The sequence below is a fragment of the Gallinula chloropus genome (assembly GCF_964237585.1).
Source record: "Gallinula chloropus genome assembly, chromosome: Z".
Lineage (NCBI taxonomy): Eukaryota > Metazoa > Chordata > Aves > Gruiformes > Rallidae > Gallinula > Gallinula chloropus.
The window spans coordinates 81,216,088-81,239,766 of record NC_140089.1 but is presented as its reverse complement, the minus strand read 5'-3'; the positions used below and the strand labels follow the sequence as shown (position 1 = coordinate 81,239,766).

Below are 23,679 nucleotides of genomic sequence, written 5' to 3'. Positions count from 1 at the left end.
TCCCCTCTCTGAGTCAGTTTGCTTGTAGCTAAGAGTTTTAGCAATACTCTCCCCCACTCTAGTGGTACATGTGACCCTTTGAAGTGTTGATCATTTCTGCACTCTTGCATATATACATAAGTGCACCTTTCTACCCTAAAACCTTATGTAAGAGTTCAGTGTAAGATTTCTCACATGGCAACTCAGGATGGAGAAACACTGCCTACGTAACACTAATGTCCAGAGGAGATCACCTATACAAGCTCTGAATCTTCAGCTGTGAATGATCAAGATTCAAATTTTGGTGGTGACAGGATGGCAGTCATCATGTATGTGTGTGTCTTGACCCAGCTTCTTCATCAGAAGCTATTTTGTGTCTTCTCAAACCAAGGCTACTTGGAGCCAAGACAAACTCTGAATAGTCTGTCATGGAGCTCTAAGGTACCCAGCAGTTTTGGAGTAACCTGAATGCTTTCTGAGCTGTTGCCATGGTTGCTTATAACAAGTATGAACAGGCTTCTCATAACTTTTTCAGACTTCCTTACTGTTTGTTGCATTACCAAAGGGAGGAGCTTTCTGCAACAAGTTTAGTACTAAAGGAAATTATTTTTCACCCAATAAACTGCAAAAATTGTGCAACCTTCTGCCACAGGAAGCTGTGGAGGTCAAAACGTAAGAGGACTCAAAATGTGTTTGCTAAGTTTGGGTCCATCAGTGCCCGTTACAAACAATGTGGGAATTCTGCATGCAGCCTTCCCTTAAGCATCCTCAGGCTGCTGATGATTGGACTTTGGGAAGGAATAACCTGGAGCATGTTTGCTTGTTCTGCTTCCTCCACATGTGTCTTTAGGGGTCAGTTCTAAGGTCACGATACTCAGCTAGATGGATTTTCATGGTACCTGTGCAACATTCCTCATGTTCTCCTTTTTCCTCTTCCAGGCTGTGCATTTGTGAAATACTCTTCACATGCGGAGGCCCAAGCAGCCATCAATGCCTTGCATGGCAGCCAGACAATGCCGGTGAGTAGTTCTGTAACACAAGCAAGTCAGTATCAGTCCAGGCTTTGCTGCTCTGTGGTCTGATTGAGGAGGAGGGATGCTTTATCTGTGCTCTGCAACTCATCCTCTAGGAAGGATGGATAACAGCTCAATGCAGGACCTTGGGTGTGCTTAACTAATCAGTGGAACAGCCAGGTTGACAATGGCATTCCACACAGGTAGAGAACTGCAAGGGGTGCTGTGTTCTGTCACCAGCAGTTTTGATGACCCAAAAAAAAAGTCATATGGTTCACAGATGCCAAAAACATTGGGTCTAACTCACCATGAGTGTAATCGTTTAAGTTTCAGGGGGATGAATGAAGCAAAACCTTGTGTCTGAGGGCTTGTTTTCCCTTCCCAAATAGTCCCTGCCTCTAGGTGAAGGATAAGGAACTTTTTGACCTCATTCAGCAGCATGTTCACACAATAGCACTAAAAGCTAGAAACAAATCACACAGTGATGGGCACCTCCCTCCTACTACAGAAGTGCCTACTTGGGCATAAATGTCGTCACCTACACAGAACTTTTGAGACAGTCAGACCAACTACCGAATCTTCCAGGAAACGTCTGAGGGATTATTCTGTTTGGAAAAATATCTAGTAATAATGGGGGTTTGAGCCTGATAGTTCAGGAAAGTAGAAATAAAATGTATTAACTATGCAAAATTAAATTTGTGCACCAGCACACAGACCCAGAGAAATGTAAGGAAAAGGCAGTGTCAGCAAGTGAAGGAACTGTATGGTCCAATATGTTTTGGTTTGGTATAATAGTATATTATAGTCATTACTAATTATTCACAGTGTGAATCATGAAGGGCTAAGAAACATACAGGGTTAGACCTGATGATCTCTCGAGGTCCCTTCCAACCCCTGTGATTCTATGATTCTATGCCCGCAACTTGGAAAAGATAAGGGAGAACTCAATAAAAAATATTTAAAAGTGTAAAATCTCCTTTAAGTAAGAAACTCTAATGTAAATTCATGAATTTATCCATATAACTGTAAAGTGGGCCAGCAGATTGTCTCTAGGTCTTTGCAGAGACGAAAATGGAAAATTCTTTACAGGGGAAAAGGTTTCTAAAAGTAGCAAATCATCAAGATCTCATTTTTTGGAACCCCATCTTAGACAAATCAGATTTAAAATAGTACATGTTTAGCAGTGACGCTATTGAAAAAAAATCTTCTTACAGATAGGGGTCTCAATTTTTTTAAAGTATTACAATACTTTTAAGAGTTTCTTCTTGAAAGATTCCTTCTAACAAAACCAGATACTGGGCTTGATGCTGACATCTCATAGTGAAATATTGTGAGCATCTTTCTGAGACAGGCCAAAGAGGCACTTTGAATGACTTTCTTTCAAACTGATGATGTGCATAAAGTGACATCAGGAATTCCAGTTCCACATGGTGTGGTACCACAAAAAGCTAGTTTCTGTCCCAAAAATCTTGCAAACTCAGGTGACAGAGGTGAGAGAAAGATGAGAGAAAACAGACAAAAGCCAAGCAGAGATGAAGATTTTATCTAGATCTACTATATCCAAAATATCCTTATCCTTCCCCAGCCCTTATCCTTCCTATTTTCAGCACACTTTAGATATGAAAAAAAAATTAATCTCTTGACCACTTGGGAGCAAATTTCTGTTCCAGCTTGCTGATGTCAACTGAACTTTGGATATGCAAAGCAATGAATAATTTGCCCATTTAAACAGTTGAGTTTATTTTATGGGGACCATTTTCCTGTTGACAACTTAGACTCAAATACCTGTTCTAGAAATGTTCTTGAATAACCAGTTCTGGGTATCTGAAAAAGCATCAGACTTTAACCTTTGTGAGATACAGATTCATAATCGAGTTTCCATGCCTTGACAAGTTTCCATGAATTGGCTGAACCTCAGCAGCGTTCCATGTATCTACCTACTCTTAGTTCACAGGAAAAGCCAATAGAGAATTCAGAATTTCATCCTCTTCATGACAAGGTAAGTTATGTGACATTGCCACGTTGTCTCCCATGAGCTACAAGCAGGTACATGGGCAGCAACCACAGCTCGGCAGACTAGTGAGGACCTCTTGAGCAAGTTCCTCTTGATCAAGACATGAAGCACACACTGTTTCCCCCTAGAGCCTCAAAACACTTAAGGCGCTTTGAATGAGATGGGCCAAATCCTGCGAGCGCTCTCTGTTCCCACTCTCATTTTCATGGTGCTTTAGGACGTGCAGCTTCTCTCGTGGCTTGGATGTTCACAGAGAAATGCAGCCACCTCGTGGTGAGATGTCGATGTAGCCCTCGTCCTTGGAAAGGATGAGTGCATCGCTGCCATCTTCCTTCAGTCCCCCCTCCCGTTTCTCTCACCATTAGGACTGGCCTCATTTGTCCGGCTGCATTGCCAACTCAAAGTTGTTCCTGTGGTTCAGCCAATTTAAACGTCTCTTGCCTTGTCCTCGTGTACTACCAACGGGGCATCCATCATCATTCTTGTCAGGTCTCGAGCCGTTCGTTCCTGCAGCAGGCTCCTGTTTCTCCACAGCTGTCAGGATTATTGCTCTACTGTGACTTCCTGTTCACACAACATATGTTGCCTAATAGTTTCAAAAGGCAACTTTCTTTTATGAAAGTTTTTTCCTTTATTTAAAAAAAAATAAATTTATTAACCTGTCCTTGGACAGGTGCTTGACCATCATTTGTCACAAGCCCATTTCTCTATGCAAGGCACTTGTTGCTCCTAAGGGCCCACCAAACAAGTCTACAACTTTCAGATTTTCACAGAGTCAATCACTTAGAGAAATAAATTTCCCAAAATCCCTTACTTTTGAGCAGGCCAGAAGTTCCTTGTGTATCTACCTGCCAAGAGTAGAATTCACATTTCCTATCAAATTATCAGTTTTAGGATAAAGTCTTACTTGACCTCAGTGTCCTTTAAGAGAGATCATCATTTTCATGTAATTTTACCTGTATTTATAATGTTTTTATAACAAGGACATGTCCTGCACCTTCAGCTTTGATTGCCCTATTCTCTCCTTCCTCTCTACCCTATGCGTTAGGGGACATAAACAGGTCTCTCCCCCTGGGTTCTTTTGCCTTCTTCATCCAAGCCTAGTCCCTAGCAGCCTTATCCACCAACACAAATTCAGCTACTATTTTTATAGTGACAGCTTGCAGATCTAACTTTTCTACTGCAGGACTGACTCCTGTCCAAACTAAAATCTTGGCCTGTCTTTCCAGCATCTTCTAGTGGATGTCTAGCTGTCAGATCAAGCTCATTATGTATAGAACACAGCTTTTGAATTTTTCCTCCCAAACCGTCTCCTCTCTCCTCCGCCTCCATCCTCAATCACTGTGGACAACATTATCATCCTACCTGTCAGTCATGCTCCTACCTAGGCATCATCTTCAGCTTGGTTTTCCCCTTCTCCCAATGTCTTCATATCCAGGCGACAACCAAATGTTGAAGAGTCATTCTGCACAACACGTCTAAGATACGGTCTTGTCCATCCACCCACACAGAATAAACTCTCCTCCACACTTCATCACGCAGACCTAAATCGTAGCAGTCTTTATTCTACCCAGAAAGTACACAGGGTTAAAAACTGTATTGCTCTTGCACCCTCTTCACTGCCTTTCCCACTGTAGAATCTCACAATTTCTTTTTTTATAAATTAATTCCTGGAAGGGGTAAAACAGTACTGTTATCTACATTTTCTGCATAGAGGTGAGAAGTGAAAAGTGTGATTAATTTCATTCACTTTAACAGTCTGAAAGTTTGTAATCTATCCTGAACATTTTATAGGATTCCTGTAGAAAGGAGAGAAAGAGACATTTCTAAAGATTCGTGCATTCTTCCTTTTACCTATCTGTACTAGGATGGGCCAAATCACCTTCTGGGTATGCACGTCCCTTTCATTAATTAGAATGGAGATTTTCATAGTGGCATTAGAGTGAATGCCTGAGATGGGACTCGTACCACCTAATTTAAGACATCCAGAAGTTAAGGAACTATGTCTCAGGTTGACATCTAAGTGTTTGTCACCTAAGTTTCTATTATAATCAATAGAGAGAAGTAGATACCTCTGGATACAGAAATAGATTTTGAAACCTGTCAAACCAAAACCCAAATAGAAGTGTGCTTTTTAGCTAATTTTAGGTGTTGGATTCCTCTGGTCTGGCAGATTAAAATAGTGGTTCATCACCTGAAGTGCAACTTACAGTGAAAAAGGACCCATACTGCTTAAAAACAAAAGCTAAAAACACTTGCTTCCTGCAGATGTCTCAGCGTCTACAATTACCTTTCTCACCAGTGATACACCCTTGCCACTCTGAGATTCTTTTGCTGCACTTGTCACTGCCACAGTAATCATGCTGAAGCTAAAGATCTAGGTTGACTCTATCCCAGCTGACATTAGCCACCTACCAATCAGATCTTAAAACTGTTCACTTGCCCTCTTGTCTGATGGTAATTCCTCCCACATAGCTCAGATGTGTACTTTAAGACTGCCTGAGTGAACCATGGAGACATCACCTTCCCCACTGCGTGCAGCTTAGAGTGGACACTTAAGTCCATGTCCTGTGCAAGGGGAGCTGAATCATCTGAGTGCTTGCTGCACAGCTAAAGCAATTTGGGATTCAGAAACCAGGGGTCCCACATCCTTGTTCTCTGACTCCTGATCCATTAGCTGCATGTGAACTTGCGTAACACTAATTGGCAGCATTACATTCATTCGGTATCTTTCTGTAAGTAATGTCATTTAAGGCCATTAAGACCGCCAGAGCTCTCTCAGGTGGCTTCTTCCCCCACCACACAGGTCAAGTTCCCTTTTGTTTTGCTGTAGAAGTCTGCATCATCTTGGTGAAACCACAGCATTTCTTCTGCATCCAGGCAGTAGAATTCCAAGTCCATCTATGCCTGGCTGAACATCTTCTGTGAAAGTTATTTCTCGGATGGAATCCTTGGTTTTGTGAAAAGAAAGGAAAATGTGAGACTTGGATACGACCACTGAACAGATGTCTGCCTTTCAGAGAAAGATTCAACTTAGTTAACTTAAAAAACCCAAAACTTTGTTAACTTGGGGACAACAGAAGACAAAAAAAAAACCCTTAAAATATGTCCTCTGCAACCACCTATGGCAAATTATTACTCAGTGTTGTTAGGCCACAGACTAAATAGATTTCTAATTGTTGTATTAAAAATTTTTCTTATTAATTAGGAAAATATGAATGGCATAACACCTTGAACAAGGTTGACTTCCAGCCTCTGCCCACCATGCTCTTTGGATGTCTTCCCAAAGCACTGAAATTCCCAGCCAAACACAATTAATAATCAAAGGGATTCTCTTCTTGCCTTATACAATGTACTATCTGCCCTCTCACTGTGTAAGAGCCTTTTGCCATTAATTAAGCTGGAGGAATTTTTCACCTGTTTAGTTTATCAAGTGAGAGTGACTTAAATATAAGACTATCAAAAATTGTCCCAAGAGACAAGTGCCAGTGTCAGGACAACATGCACAATTGCCCTCTTTAAACCTCATGGCAAACAGGGCACCAGTTCCCATCTCCCTGGCTTTGGAAGCTCAGGCACCCCATCACAGAAACCAAGCTTGGCTCGTGTTTATGACTGCTATTATTATTGCTGTGCATTCCTATGGTGCTGTTACGACTTCGCAAAGCACTGTGAAGTTGCCTTCAGACACAGTCCCATTACGGAAACTGGCCAAGCAGCTGTTCTCACCCCCTGTCAACACAGCGGAGGAATATTTAGGTGAATTAGGGATGGAAGGGAGAGCAGTAAGAGTCTGCAGAAGGAGCTCTGAGCAGGTGGAGGAAAGAAGGAAAATAGGCCTTTGTGGGCATGATGAAGTTGTAGCCCGGGCACCTCGTTTGCAGAGCAGCAGGGAAGCGGCTGTTATTATGCGTGCATGCTGGCACCAAAGTGCTGAGTCGGCAGAAACTCCCTGGGAGGAGCAGCGTGGCGGCTCCGGTGAGTGGGGGGCCACAATGCCGTAGATCAGCTGAGGTATTTTTAACAATTATTTTGATATAAACAGCTCTGAACTTGAGGAGCTCCATGTAAATGGGAAGCAGTGGGGCTTGTAATTAGATTTGTGTACACTTTCATAAATTGCTGGGAAACATCAAAGCCGTGATAGAAGGCTGTGGTGCACTTTATTTCCTTCTTCTGTTCTTCTGTTAATTGAATGGTTGATGTGTGGATAGGAAGTGTTGGCTTCGCAGAGTACTATTTACAGACCCGCTGACAGCTGCACTGTGAAAATTAACAGGAACAGAGCAGCCTCTGTCACAGCTCTTCCCATGAGGGACATGCTTCAAATTGGATCATTTCTTTCATAGAAGAAACTTTCCTCGTCTCTCCTCCCTTCTTTGCAAATGCGCACACATCCAGCTGCACACTCCCTTCCTCCCTTCAGGCTCATGGCAGCCTGTACTGCTCAGAAGGAGGGTTTGTCATTTCCACAAAGTTGGGTGAGTTTGATTGCAGTTCCAAACCTGTAGCGTATTCCACTTCCAGTGAGACGCATCTTCAGGAAGTCGACCAAATCTGTAAAGCTGGGTGTGTGAAGCCACAGCTTCATGTTTGCAGGTGTCACTGCAACAGGAATATGCTCTTCACCCTCTTAGAAACTCTAGCAGATTTCCTCTCAGACTGCTACTGCCACAAGTATGGTTATTGTTGATGGAATTGCTGTACACTAAGCACCACAAAAAATCTCTTACAGAAAAGACCCTGCCCACAGGAGCTTACCAACTAAAGGCCAGGGCTGACCCAGCTGAATTACATCAAAGTGTTTGTCAAAGTATAAAACTTTGGGGTCATCTGTAACAGTATCATGTACACTTTCTCTTACATCTAGACCTTCAGAGAGACACCTGTCAGTCTTAAGTAATTGATGGCTTAGAATAGATACCCAAAATGGCTGCAATTACATCATCCAAATATCTCTTGAATGGACAAAACACAAGAGATAAGCAAGAGAAACAATATACTATTTGGGAATTACACACCATTAATCAGTGTATTTAGCCAGTTCATAGCCAAAGTCATATCAATTCTTGTTCCTTCTCCCAGTAGAGAAGTAATAACCAGTGAATACTGGAGCATCTGAATCTTAATATTTAATTAAATGTGGAAAACATAGAATTAAGAAGGTCAAACCTGAAGCCATCAGTCCACCACCTCACTTCCCAAGGGTGTCTTCAAAATACCAGGTAACATCAACAGAACCTTAGACAACCCCATAATACAGATAGATAACAATTAAACAGATAATGATTCTCATCTAGATTCCAGCATGGGCTCCAGTCATCAGTTAATAAAAGCCATCTTGTGACATTCAGTAGAGAGCTAGAGAGTTGCTGACCGCCTCAGGCTGTCAGGCTAAATGGGAAATGGGAAAGTCATCAAACTTTAGTTTTACATGAGCACAGAAACATAAGCGGGGGGGGGTTAGTCAAAGGTACTTCAGGTGAGTGTTGATGAGAGAACAGCATCTAGGTGCCCTTCGTGCCTTACAGCTGAATTTGCCCTGAAGTTACTTGCTCAAAGTCACAAAGTCTAGGGCAGGGTGGGTTATCATCAGAACAAGTCCATCTGTTCAAATTGATGCAGAAAGCTCCAACATTACTCTGTTGATGTTGGAGAATCTGATAGAAGACAATGGAGATGCCAACTCAGATCCTTTCTTTTCTCTTCACTGCTGATCTTCTGCTCTCTAAAGAACATGCACTCCATGCAATGTCTTTGTGTAACACATAGACTAGCTTGCTTAACTTAGGGCAAGAGACAGCACACCCATTCCTTCTATTAAAAAATAATAATACATTAGGAACCCATCCATAACTCATCAGCAGCAAGATGGGCCCTCCTTTCAGTAATGAATGATTTTTCTGATTATGCTACCTAAACGCCATTTATAAAGTGATGTGTTGTCCTTTGGGATGAAAGAAGCAATGGATGTGTAATACCTAGGTATTAATTTCCAGTCATTTCTTACATCAAAATATTTGCTTTCTTTTGGGAAATTTGTTCTGGACACGGGGGGACTAAGGCTCATAGACCATCCCACCCCACTCCTGCTACCAAGACAGCTGATTCTACAACCTTTGGGCCAGCAGTTTCCCAGTGTTAACATAATTTCCCTTAATTCTTTCTATAAAAAAATAAAACCATAAGACCATGTTGCCTGCCTCCCCTCCCCGTTTCATAAATGAACTAATAAATCACATGTTCCTGGGTCCCAGAATAGAAATCCAGGCAGCCCGGCTGCCTGACAGGGGATATGAATCATACTGGTGCCAAAGACAGCCTTTACTTCCCTAGTCACATCTCCATAGCCATGCAGGCATCTGGCAGGTCAGCAAAGAGACCCGTGGGACGTGACAGGCTTCACTTGCCGTCTTCCCCATGCTTCTTTGCTCCCCCCCCCAAACCATCATTCACTGCCTCCAAAAAGGATAAGAAGGATAACTTTTTCATGAACCACATGGCCTCCTTTTGGACAAAAGGATTTAGCTGGCACCATAACATCGCTTTATGGGTCCAAGGGGAGCTGGGAACCAAATCAGCAGTCATGGAGGAAACAACCTGGGGAAAGTGGGAGCCTGACTATGCCACCACCAAATGTTGCCCAAATCTTGGTGCTGGCAGCAGCCCCTACAAGGATTGCTGCACTCAACACTTCTCTCATCTGCATAAGATTAGGACCTGGGTGATCAGACACATTGATAAAGCTCCAACTGGGGAGGCATAAAACACTCCTTGCTCAGCAAGGGTGTTCCCAGCCTGCTGGAGGGAGCTCCGCCAGGCATTGACACCTCCCTCTAAGGATGTGCTCTTCCTACCTCATTGAGGAATGAAGGTGTCAGCAGTAGGCCTTTACCTCTTGGCTTGCTTTGGTCATGTTTTTTTCTTACCCTCTCTTCCCTTCCTTTTTCTTTTGCTCCAAATCTCATTTACATTAATGGGGCCTTCCCTCTGATTTAAGTGGGCTCTGGATCAACATTAAATCACTCTGGATGCTTCTGCTTGTTTCCCCTTGTACCACTCCTTCCCAGCCCTACTCTGGTGTGTGGTCTGGATTGATAACACACATTCTTGTAAGGAAAAGAGACCTTAGTAATTGGTTGATTGCTATCGCTATCCAAAACATAGCTGGCATTAAGTGATTCAGTAGCTATTGCCCAAATGAGTTTTGCAAAGAACAAAATTAATTTTAAAAGGGCAAAGATGTATTTAGATCAAAACAATAACTTTCAGATAAGACCCTCAGTTGAAGTGTGCACAAATTCACTGATGTGAAGTACCCTATGAGACACCAATGACTTTGCCTTAGACATCCCCTTGGCAAGTGAAATCAGGTACGGGTGTATGCTTGAGTTCCCATCCCAAAGATCTGTGTGGTGCTCATAGGAATAGTGGTTGCCAAGTCTCACCCAGCAGCAAGGAGAGATACTTCAGTCTTGGTGAAGTGGAATGTAGTAAGGGCAGATCCTTAAGTATAGATCAACATCTTGTTCAACCAAAGCCAGCAGAGCTTTGCTGAGTTTACACCATCTCATAGCTTCAGCTGACTACCTGTTTCACCATGCTAAAGCATGGGTGACATGTCTCCTGAAAGCAGAATTATTTATCAATTAATGACCCTGCCCTTGTACAGTGCTTGGAGATCTTCAGTTTAAATACGCTGCAAAAATACGAATACCTCTTACTATCCCAGTCAGCAACATGCTTTACACCGTGATAGCCTAGAGTCATACAGCATGACAGCGATCTTAGATGCCCAGCCATGTGCAGCATGCTTGAAACTCAGTGCCATGGAAATGTTCTTTTATGTCACATGCACAATTAAAATGTATCTGCCCTGCTTGCCAGCCCTTCCTCAGCATCTGTTTCTTTCCAAGTCATCTTAGACTGTTCATGTCATCATCCTGAACTGCCAAGGAACAGAGTTGAGAAGCGTCAGGGGCTCCATATCTAGTTCTGATGTTATCTTGCCATGATAATAGACAATTCACTTTATGGCTCTGGAATTATTTAACTTCTCTTATTTTCATCTTTGCCTACTTAGATTAAAGGAGAGGGCATTCAGACACTAGCTTTCATGGGGCTCTAGGCTGCAGCTACCAAACATTTTCTTAATAATAGTAATTCATTTAAAAATACTATGGCAAGTTAGCATATTTTGCTGTAAGGATATTTTCAGGGATAATAAATACAGAAAACTAAACATACCTTGTCTTCCAAACCATGTTACTCTTATTGGGAAACTAAAACATATAACATTTTCTTTTGATTTCTGTACTTTAGGGTTTTTCTTCAAATAGACAAAAAAAGAATTATTTATCAGTTTCATATTTGTAAATAGCAAGTAGGAATTTCTAGTCTACCAATATAATAACACTTCATAATGCATTAAGGAAAGCCAATGATTCTGTGAGGACTTTTATCATCCACAGACTGAGCTGAAAAACGTAGAGCTTGAGGAACTCCACTTTGAAGTTTAGGTTGTTTGGATATCTGGCTTTGATTTGAGGGGCATACTAATACCCAGGTTATATATTGAGTTTTTCTAATTAGAATTGGGTACAGTGCCACCAGGACTCAATGATTCTGTTGCCCTGCAGAGAGTAGTAACTTCAGCTCTGAGAGACACCTGCTAAGTAGTATATGGGCAAGTAAAACCTAAATCAAGCTTCCACTCCAAATAAATTACAGCTCCGGAGACCTGTGAAGGAAAGTACCTGCAGCAACTCTCTCTGCTTGGACATTGCATGAAGAATCCCCTCTACCGAGGGAGCAGCATTATCAAAGGGTCTGTCACTCCAGCCCTGGATGAATGCCTCCTTTCCCCACTCTATCTCTGTCACTCTTGTCTCAAGTGTGTTTAAACTAGCTCTCAGGACTGTACAGTGGAAATCGCTCCTAGTCACTGCCGTTCTACTCATCTTTCAGATGAGACATGAAATTGAAGCCCTGAGTACAGAAAAACATAGCATATTTCACAAGAGGGGAGGGATGTTACTCCTGGTCTACTGGCTATCTTCCAGCATGGGTAATTACATTTCAACCTAGCTAAAATTCCCTCTGCTCTACAGTTTTAATTGGACAATAGCTTCTTGCTTGCTTGTCTAAAATCCTAGGTTTTGTTCAAGCCCCGACTGGCCAATACAGCAGCCCTATTTCAGGTGAGCTGCACAGGCCTTTACAAAAAGTAATCTTGTTTCATTTTTCAAACCAAATATGGCCTGTTCTGAGAGATCCCTAAGCAAAGAGATCCTCCTTTGGCTTTCAAACCCTGATGTCAAGGATCCTTGAAATTCTACCCTGAATTATAGAATCATTTTGGTTGGAAAAGACCGTTAAGATCATTGAGGCCCACTGCTAAACGTGGAACTTCCAAATCACCACTAAACCTTGTCCCTAGGGAGCATAACTACACTCCCACCCAACCTGATGTTATTGCAGACTTACTGAGGGTGCACTTGACCCCTTTGTCCCAATTATCTGTAAAGATATGAAAAAGAACTGTCCCCGGTGCTGAGCCCTGGGGAACACCACTTGCGACAGGCCACCAGCCAGGTGTAATTCCATTAATCACAACTCTGGGCCCAGCCACCCCGCCAGTTTGGTTTTTTTTTTACCCAATGGCTTGCAGAAGCTCAGCAACCTCCAAATTCTGCTTTGCAGCCACAAAATTTCCAACAGAAGCAACCCCACTCACATGGTGACACTTAATGAAGGTAGCCTGATTGCCCAAATGAGAAGTATCCAGCAGCACCTGTTCATTTAAGCATTTTGGCTGGTGTGCATGGCTGACATTTTGGAAGGCAGTTAATATGATCTGCACATTCAGATCTCATATGCTCAAGAGCTTTAGTCACTGGAGTTTTAATGTAACAAGCCTTTGTTGGCCCAGAACTTTAACTTGCTCCAATTGAACTAACCAAGATGTAAAAGCCTACCTGTATGAGACACCCTTGCAGTAAAGTACTTAAGCGTATGCTTACCTCTGTTAAGCCTGAAGTGAAATACAATTTAATGGCTTTAGCGAGTTAGGCCCAAATTCATCAGTTTTGCAAGAAAAAGTGGTCTAACTATCTGTAGAGAACAGTTACCTACTGCATCAGAGAAGACTTATAGGGCTGACAGGAATAGAAAATTCAGGCATATATTCTGCAGGAAAACATCTTCACAGAATTCCTGTGAATATTGTTCTAGGGGAAGCAGCTTTCCCTGATGCCTTGCAGTATTATTTGGTCTCCTGAAAAGCTTTTGCTTAATCTGTGTATACACTCCATTTGGAAGGCCATAACTAATGGGAAACAGTCCCAGCAATCAGACAAAAGATTTGTTTTCCTTTACCTTTAAATGAAATATCAATGGATGTATATTTTATTTTTAGTTGAATATGAAATTTCACAAGCAAACTGTCAAGCTCCCATTTTCAAGAATGATTTTATTTCACACGTCAAGACAGGCTGGGAAATTAGTTTTTCCCACAGAGGACTCTGATTAGGGATTACAAAGTGAGTGTGGGACAGGGTGATTTTTCCTCCATCTTTTCGCTCGCCCCGCCAGCCTAGAGAACATCTGACTCTGCTGACTAAGGGGAGCAATTCATTACTGTGCACAGGAGGGGGACAGGAGGCAAGATAGTCATATTAAGTAGACTTGCTGGCCCAAGAGAGAATAGGGAAAGCATAATAATACTTAGCCCGTATATTATTCTTTTCATCCAAAGATATCAAAGCACTTGAAAAAGGAGGTTGATATGATGGGAAAAGAGATAAATGCCAATTCCAAGTAGCCTATTGCAGAGGTGCCAGTAGGAATGCTCGCTTTCATGACAGTCTCTTTTGACTGTGGATCTGCAAGGTAGAGAAATAAACAGGTTCTTCCCCTAGTAAAATGCAGAATTAACACAGAGACCTCAAAGTCACTATTGACTTACCCACAGTAACTCTCTTGAGGGTTGGGGAAATAAAAGGTCCAGTCCAACAGCCAGAGACAGCAAGAGGGAGATTATGTATTACTAATAAATGACCGAGCAGACAGGACCTATTGCCTTTGTCAGCAGACAACGGCTGATTTACACCATGGTTTAACTGCTCGCGGAAGCAATAAATAGTCCAGATGAAGGGCTCTGCAGTTTTTACCCCATGGAAATTCTGGCCCATTCTGGGTCATTTCTAATGTTATCCAGTGGATTAGTAGTAGTCACTGGAGTAGAAAGTAGTCTTGTTCTGCTGTGGATGAACAGCACTGTTTGGCTTCTCTCCTAAAAATCCTGGACTGGGTGATCTGAAAGAGCTTACTGACTGACTTCCTTTTGGCCTCGTGAAAGGGCTGCACATGAATAACCAACTTACAGAAAGCATCAATCCCAAGGTCAGTCTTCATATTCAAGAGCAATGCAGCGTCTCTACTAGCTACACATCTTTAACTGCTTATATGTGCATCTCATTGCAGAGCACTCTTACAAAAAAGCCCCTCCCTTTTCTCCTTTCTTTGTAGTGTCTGCTCTAACTTGCTTCTATTTGTCAATGGCCTTTCTGCCCCATGTATATGATAGTGATGTTCAAAGAGGCCTGAAGTCCTGCTGCGACAGGCAACCCAGAAAAACATCTCATAAGAGGCAGTCTTAGATCCCATTGGGTCAAACGGTTGTTGTGCAGTCACTATGACTCACATCAGGAGGGAAGAACACTCCAGGGGCAAGAACTTCATGTGGAGGTTACCCACGTTTGCATGATGCCATCTACAATAATAGCTCAGTTTTCAACAGCATGAGGCATCAGCAGTTTCCTGAGGCAGTTCTCTGGACCTAAGACTGCAAGGGAAAACAGAGAAAGAAAAGGGGAAGGAAGAAGACACCAATTCGTTTACACTTATCTGTTCTGCTAACTAGAGTGGGTCATATCTTCAACACTCATTTGCAGAGAGGAATGCTCATTCGCTTTATGCAGTTTCCAAAACCCTCCATGCTGCAGCCTCTGCTCCGCAGATCACGACAGCAGCTTTGAACAGCCCAGTCTGCTGTGGACCACTGCCTCCCTCCAATACAGCTGCAAATAGGTTTAAATCATTAGATTCAGGTTACCAAACAGTCTCTTGGATCAGGGTTAATTAAATGAGTGTTGAAATCTAATTAAGGACTGGTCCAGGTGATAATTAGCAGGAAATGTATGCATTAAAATATTCATTTGTCGATGAGCTGCAATTAAGAGTGTGATTTGGGGAAGGATCAATAACTACATCATGTGATTTAAAAAAATTAAAAGTCACCCAGCCTTGAGCAGAAATGCAGGGGAATTTTGACTAGATTTCCCTCTCCCTACCCGCTGCCTCCCCCTCCCCCATTACCCCCCCCCTTTCTGTTCTTATAATAACTTCTGAAGACTGCTCTCCACCCTTGAATAGAGCATTCATTTCTCCATCCTTTTGTTTTTCTGGAGCACTTCTTGCAACCCCTTGCTCTTCACCACATTGTCTGAGCGGGTTATAGATTTATTAGAGAGAGACTAACAGGTCAAAAAGAAAGATTCTTTGCCAATGAAAATCACTTCCTCCCAGAACAGGCTGCTAATCCAGGGGAACATCGCTCATTGTGTGGCCTTAGATTGTTGTTGGGTTGGGTTTTTTTTAGCAAGTTAATTCCTCAAGCCTTTATTCGTAACTGAGGATCTGGAGAGGCTATTGAATATGCATAGCCTGGATTTATATATATGTACATCTGTAGCTGTGGTATACTACAGTATTCCCAATTTCTAGCAGAGAAACTCTGCTTTCCCTGAGACTATTTTTTTCTGCTTATAGGTGCATAGGGGTGTGTGTGATCCAGTTAATAACACTCCCACTGTGCAGTCCCAGGCAATCCCACCTCTGTTAGAAAAACGAAGGCCCCACAGCATCCCAGCTCCTCTGACATGGAGCTGGTCTTCCCTCACTGCCAGAGCCAGAGCCAGAGCCTGAGCTGGCAATTTCCCCACTGACTCTATTTCCATCAGTGAATACCATTGTGTCAAAAGGGATGCGTACCATGGGAGTGTGATGATTTTAGCTGCTCTTTGTCAGTCTCCTGACAGCTCACCTGCCCATCTCCCCAGACTCAGTGGCAGCCCAGCTCCCCAGGCAACTGTCTGCCTGCTGTCGGGGCTGCTGCTGGATCCCCCCCTCCTCTGCACCCCTCTTCCCCCAGGGAATCTGCACGGTGGGGAATCAACCCATGAAGTTAGGATGTCCTTGGAGGCAGCCAAAAAAAAATCAGTGCCTTCCTTCTTAAGCAGATCTATTTCTTCCCATCTTTGCCTCCTATCAGAATTGTAAGAATCACAGTTACTGACCTTTCATCTCATTTTGGGAAGGAGAGGGATTTCTTCCATTCCCAAAAGCTCTACATTTTTCACAGACTTCTGCAGCCAGCACTGATGATCACCTGTAGTTCTGCACCAGTGTTGACTGCAGACATAACCCAAACACCGTAAAACTTGCCCAGAAAAGTGTAATATTAAATGTTCATGGAAAGGAAACTCAAGTTCATCAGGTACTATTTTTTCCCACCAATTTAACAGTGCTCAAGAGATGCTGCCTGGTGATGAGACATACATACACACACACAAAGAGCATAGAGCATCCTGTCTCCAAGGCTGAGCACAGATTTCTCAGTGGACATGGGGGTTATAAGACATGACAGTGTGAAAGGGTGATCCAGTTCAGGGGGTCTGGCATGCATACAGCTAACACATTCCATCAAAATAAATCACTTCACAAATACCATCACATTCATCCTACTAAAGCTCCTACATTTTGCTGCACTGAGTCCAAATCTTTGTCCTCTGATGTGAACAACCTTCTGGGTCGGAAGGTTTTCTATATGTTGAAGGAATAAGTAAACAAATTCTGCAAAGGGAACATTAATGACAACCTGGAAGTTTGAGTTTTGGGGGAAAGGAAGAACTGGGCTACCAGTCTCTGTTAGTCACCCTCCAGGGTCCTTTCCTTCCTTCCTAATACTCTCAAGTATCTGGCAAAGATCCAATTCAAAAGCCCTGAGAGGCTGTGTTGGAAAAATCTGCTTCAGGTGGATCCTACACCTCCATATCTGTGTTAGTTGTATGGGTTCCATGAGCCAGTGTGTACCTGACTAATCAACATGTCTTCTGTGTCTTCTGTTGTCTCCTGTCCTGCAGGGAGCCTCTTCAAGCCTGGTGGTGAAGTTTGCAGATACAGACAAGGAACGTACCATGAGACGCATGCAGCAAATGGCAGGACAAATGGGCATGTTCAACCCCATGGCCATCCAGTTTGGAGCGTATGGCGCCTATGCACAGGCAGTAAGTATAGACACTGGTTCTATGCATGCTCAGGGGAATAAGGGTAGCACCTGAAATGGCACAAAGCACATGTGAGCAGAACAACTGAGCAGAGGAACTACTGATTTCTTCTTTAAACCAACTAAACAGACAGATCTGACCACGGGAGGTGGTGCTCTGCTCTGTTTGGTCAGGCCCCTGCTGCCCCATGCATCCTTGTGGGTGTCTTTGGGGTGGTCACTTGGTAAAATGGCAACTGTTGACAGAAATGCTTTTAGGTTCATGAAAGCATGCTGGGTGACACAAAAATGGACAAGTAAACATATGCAGATAAAGAAACCTGTATGATTTAAGCACTCTGGGAAAACACATCATCTATTTGAAGTAGCATTGCACTGTCTACCTTCAGGAATCCAACTTGTACACCTAACTTGGACCCTGGGCTCCTGAGCAAATCCAGCTGGGCTCCTGATGAAGCCCTGAACTGGAGGCCTCTGCACAACTACATTAGGCTGCTATAAACAAAGATGTGCAAGACAAGATCAAGTTCAGGAACATTTGCAGGCAGTAGCAGTGCACCATTCGGTGTTGAAATGTGGCCCTCTTGTACACTGTGTACCTGGATTTGTGTGGAGGGAAGTACCATTAATCCCATCTTCCAGATCAACATTTTCTGAATGAGAGGGACCAAATTACTCGCCTTAGGTAATACTGGGACAACCCAGGAATCATATTCCAGTGTACCTGTACTCATTCCAGCACACTGACCACAAGCTCTACTTTCTTCCCTGCCTGTTTCCTTCTCATACATTGACACCAGGCTTTCCATCACATCCACACGATCTTTTTGTAACTTGAGAGGATAGAAACTTCTGTCCTCCACTAAGTGTCAAGTGACTCACCGGACAGATGGTACAACCCAGCCTGCCTTTTACATGTAGAGTCAAGATGTACCTCCTGGTGCTGCTCTGAACCTTTTTTATTCCCTCCCTACCAGATAAATTCCATTTTTCTTTCCATTTTTGCTTACTCATTTTCATTCCCAGTCAAAGAGAATCTTTGCCCCTTCCTTTTTTCCCCTGCTTTCCTCATCACACAATAGAAGAGCTGTCCCTTCCCCAGCCTGACTGCGTTTAACTCTCCTCCTGGCTGGGGAAAACTGCAGGAAGGGGAAAAGAGACAGTAAATCACAGCTGAGCCCAGGCTAGTGGCCAGCAGCCTGGCAGGGGGGTGCAGCATCTGTGCGCCCGTGTACCAGTGGAATTGACGGGAAGCAACCCATGGGCAGCTGGGGACAAACATCTGCAGAGGCTGTCAGGCAAGAGATGTGGTTCCAGAGTTATTCTATAGGCATTGATCAGGCAGCTGGAGAGGTGGCACTGTCCTGATTCTCTGGACCAAAACCTCTTGCATCATTTTTAGAGTAATTCTTTTAATTGTCGTGATAGTAGAGGTTATACTGCCAGATTTATACTGATACAAAAGAGGGTGAGGTCTGAGCCTTTACACCACAAAAGTTCTCTCCGTTTATTTCTCACCAGATAATACAGGACATTGTGAGGGCAGGGACTTGAGTGAGGATTTATCTGTGGAGAGAGAGAAAACTACTTCTGGTTCCACTCCTGCTCCACGTTAAACCTATGAATATTTTTTCTATTGATTTCTGCTGAAGCAGAATTGGACCCATCCTCTTTTTTTTCTTCTTCTTCTCCTTTTTTTTTTTTTTTTCCTTTTTCTGGTAAATACGCTAATAAGGGGGAAAATAATAAGTTTTAGATTTTGACCCATTGGATATGACAAGCCGGTGACACCAATTACCCTGGGGACTTCAGAGCTGTCTAAACGATGGGATCACATTTCCGTGTGGCGCCTGTACACCCAGAGCGTGCTCAGATGCTGTCTCTCAATCAGCCTCCCTATCTCTGTCTCTCCCTATCTGCTTCATCTCACCGTCTTGCACAAAAGGGAAGGAAGGGAGCGCTGAGGCTCTGTGATGTTCCCTCAGTCCCGATTAATCCACCTTGGACTGCTGGTTCTTAGATATCAGGGTGATTGGCACCTCGCAAATGCCAGCGGGAGATGGAGGGATCGATAGGGGGAGAGGGAAAGGCGGGGGGGCAGTTTTATTCAGCCCGAACTGAAGTTGAAGTGCTAGGGCAAGTCAAGAGGAGGGAAGGTGAAACACTGAAAATGCAAGAGCAGGACAGCAGTGACAGCTGATGCCACTGCCACCAGCAACTCATGTGACCTTGGGTGAATCGTTTGACCCCCTGATCTTATGTCCCCATGTATAAAGAAAGCTGATGATCAGACTTATTTATTTTCCCTTCTCTCTCAGGGACACAGCTCTCTCTTGTGCTGTCACTCCACGGGTTTTCACACAGGGTTATGATGGTAACACAAGTTTAGTAACTGCCTTGGTGCTTAGTACTAAGGCAAGGACTGGCATGAGACACTAAGGTCCCTGATTTGTACACATAACCTGTCCTCCCAGCTATCCTGCTGCAGTCCAGGCTTAACTGATGTCCCATATAAGAGTTCCCAAGCAATCCCATGAGAGCTGGTTAATCAATAGTTTATAACAGTACATCCCCATGGAGGAGGTTGCCAAGTCCCCTAGGTAGCAGTTTCCTGCTGAATCTTCCCCTGAGAGGCATCACACACACCACTGGGACTGGATTAGCTTCTGCAAAAAGGTCTCCATGCATCAAGGTAGCCAGTGTAGCAGAAACCCACTCAGTGCAGCTGTTTGAGAGGTTAGTGGGCAGTCGCAGATTTGCAAACCCATCAGCACCACTGAGGAGAGGCAGCAAGGGTCTCAGTCCATCAGTACTTGACTGATAAGTCATTCATGGTGTCACCAGGACTGCTTTGGAACCCAGCTCCTCTTTGAGTTACCATTTTGCAGCTCAGCAAACGTCTGTGTCACAGTTCACTCCCTGCCACTGCTTGCAGCCAAGCCGCTCAACACAGCTTAAGCAACTTTAACCTTGATAGCTCAGCAGACCAACAGTTTGGCAGCCATATGACCTCAGACCCAGAGGTAAAAAGTCAAGAACCAATGGGATTCTCCTCTGAGTGTGGTCTTTCCCTCCCCAGCCCATGTGTCACCCGCAAGCAGACCAAAGTTTGGCACTAACACTGTGTGCTGACACAGAATGTCACATCAGACTCACCTCACTCACCTCTTTGGCATGCAGCTCAAGGCAAGTCAGGTTTCATGGATCCCTAAAGCTCCCAGAACCTCTGTGCTAATTTGTTTCAGGGCATTTTTAAAAATATTTTGCATTTTTCTTCTTTTCAGCAATATCTTCCTATGTTTAATTTCCCCTTTTATGGGGTAATTGTTTATTTTAGTTCACATATGTTTACTGCAGTAGATCTTCTTGTCAGACTAATCAGCTGGGTTTTCATAGCTGTTTCTTCAGTCCCAGTTAAAGTGTAGATCTGTACTCAGGCAAGAGAGGAGGAGACTGAGGGTTGGTGGCACCACCATTCACTTGTTGCCAGTGGAGAATGAACCTGCAGGCACACGTTCCAGCACACCTTCTTAGTTTCTGATAAGCAATGTGGTGGCCAAGTCCAAAATCACAAGCAGTAAAAATCAAGCCAGAGTATCAACAGTGGTAGTATAGCCCTGATTCAAACAAAAAACAGGAGCAAAAGCTTCTGCAGGTCTTCTTTCTATGAAGAAAGCTGCAAGTAGTGGCTATCTCATGTCACTGCTGCCCCACCATGCAGAAAAGGAAACGTGCACAGACCAAAAAGGGTTTGGAAGTTGGGAAAATGCAGAAGAGCAAAGCAAGAACAAAGGAAGGCTCCTTGGAAAGTGACAGATACTGTATAAATTATTTAATTTTTAAATTATTTAAAATAAGATCAAAGTCATAAATCAAGTTTGCATAAAAAATGGGGTAGGAGTGTTAGCCACGGTCTCCTGGCCAAATTCCAGCCATGGGACTGATTGCATCCTGCTGCAGGAGACAGGCGTAGAGTTAGTGAGTAAAAACAGACTGATGGGGACAGGGGCATCATAGGCAACGGTAGAACTTGCTCTCCAGACTGAAGTCCTTTCCAGTCAGCAAATCCCAGCTCCCTTCACTCTGAGAAAGTACAAGTGGCTGCAGCTCCTGAGCTGCAAGCAGAAACTGCAACAGATATGGGAACATCCATCACTGCATAGCGCTCAGTCATCATCATGAGTGGTTGGTCACCTTAGGAAGTTAGGGCAGCAGCAACTACCACACTGACCATAAAAGCATAGGTTCCCTGCCCTGCCTCCCTGCCCCAGCTCCATAGAGATGAAAGGATATTTCTGCTAAGTGGTCTGAGGTAGTGCAGAAGGGAAGAATCATTTCTTCCAATATTTATTCAATTCGCACTGTGAAATTATTTTGAGAATATACTTTAAAAAAAAGTCAGCTAGCCCTATGAAATCAGGGAAAAATTACTGAACATAGACTGTCTTCTGCATATAATAGTTATTATATTTAAATGACCAAAATGGGACAGTATATTTGGTAAATACTACCTGTTATGCAAATTACTTGTTCTGATCTATTCCAGAAGAGAACCCTATTTTGAAGCCTTATTACTTTGTAGCAGGGCTAATATCATATTTCTGATCATCATCTCCCTGGTAATTCAGAAATAATGAACACTCAGATTTGGGTGCTATATACATATTTAGTTTTTTAGGTTTTGGGTTTTCTCCACAGTTCTCAGGAAGTCAGAAATCCAAACTATTGTGTATCAGGCATTGGAAAGACATTAGGCACATGAATCCAGGTGCTGCACAATTGTTTAGGGTTTTTTTTTTAGAATATTAATTAAGTTAAAATTTTATTTTCAAAGCGGAATTTTCTGTTTCCAAGAACACATTGCAAATGTCTCAAATCCCATTCTAATTTTTTTATAGAATAGCTTCTGTTTGCTTGAAGGCTTAGGGGATAATTTTATTTCCCAATGGCCAGTTCAGTAAAGCAGACGTGAATTTGTCAATTCTGTGATTTTACCAAATATGAGTCCTCTTACTGCTTGATTGATCACTTTACTTACCTCTTTCTATCTCAGGGATACCATGAGGATTAATTAGCTAAGTGTCTATATAGATCATTAGAGGTGGGAAGCGTGGGATGCTGTTATTACTTTTATTATTATTACTGAGAGAAGAATATGAAAAGTCAAGCAAAACATCATGTCATTCAGAGAAGAGGATAGAAAATAACACTGAAAAAATGAGAAGGTCATTGGATCGTTCAGAGTAAGCCTTCTCCAAGGGCAATGATCATGCAGTTTCAAAGAGAGCTCATCAGAAATAACCCTTCTCTCTCCTCTTCCCCTTCTTCGGTTTCACGCGTATTTCTTTGGGGGGCTGGGGAAGGCACGCTGTACCATCCATGACCTATTTCTACCAGAAGGTTTTGGCCTTGAGTAAGTCACTTCATCTCTTTGTGAAGATGTTTCTCTCTAAGAAGGAACATTCTGCTGAGTGCAGCTGCATGACCTTGCTAACAGTCACTTGATGCCAGGGGCAGCCATCCCATTCCCAACCACATCTCTGGCCACTGTCCTCGTCCCATGCCACTAGACTGATGATGTCCACACAGGGAACCCCTACTGGGAGGATAAATGGGAGTAAGTTTTGTGCTGTGTGGTTAATGCTCTGCTGATGTTTCTCCTGAGCTGGTACTCAGCAGCACCAGGCGTGCTTCTGTCCTGGTGCAAAGGGAGCAGTAAGATGCAGAGAGGGAGCTGTGCATCAACAAGCTCTCGCTTTAGTGCAGCTGTGTTTCAGAACTGCATCCTTTGCTAGTTTTTATCTTAATCTCCCATGCTAAGACAGGATGGATAAGCTTGTAGGGGTGCCTGTCTATCCACTGGTGGCAGAACTGGCTGAAGATTAGCCCCTTCAACTTGAGGTAGCAAAAAGATGTGTGAAAGAAATCCCTCTCTGTTGACCAGCCATCACTACCACCCATTCCCATGCTTTGGGTGGCCTTACCAGTGCCTCTCCAGTTGCCCCATCAGTTCTCAAACTTTTGGGTGGGGACTGCAGGCTCTTAGCTCTTGATTGTCCATTGCTATGAAACAGTTTGGTAGCATCTCCTGATCTCCTCAAGTGATAAATGTTCAGTAATGGTAAAGACTATGTTGGAGGAAAGAGGGAACAAATATTTAAAATTGAATGGGAAAAAGCTCTAAATGCTGAGGCAAAGATCACGCCAAGGAAGCAAGAGAAATATGTCCTTTCAGCTGAGGAAGGGAAAAACTCCTCTCCATCCCCTCGGATCAGTCTGAGATAATAAGGCTGCTGCCTTTCTGATTAGTACTCTGTGGCCCCATC

General features: G+C 43.3%; 1 protein-coding gene across 14 annotated transcripts in view; it reads left to right on the top strand.

The window, feature by feature from the left end:
- Positions 1 to 23,679, top strand: part of CELF4 (CUGBP Elav-like family member 4) — a gene marked incomplete at both ends in the record, with an annotated part of 688,465 nt that overhangs the window by 614,128 nt on the left and 50,658 nt on the right. For all 14 annotated transcript variants that reach the window (XM_084278569.1, XM_084278576.1, XM_084278571.1 and 11 more), the window contains 2 exons: positions 919 to 998; positions 17,211 to 17,354. In XM_084278569.1, coding sequence (XP_084134695.1) covers positions 919 to 998; positions 17,211 to 17,354 — 224 coding nt within the window. The remainder of the gene's footprint in view (positions 1 to 918; positions 999 to 17,210; positions 17,355 to 23,679) is intronic.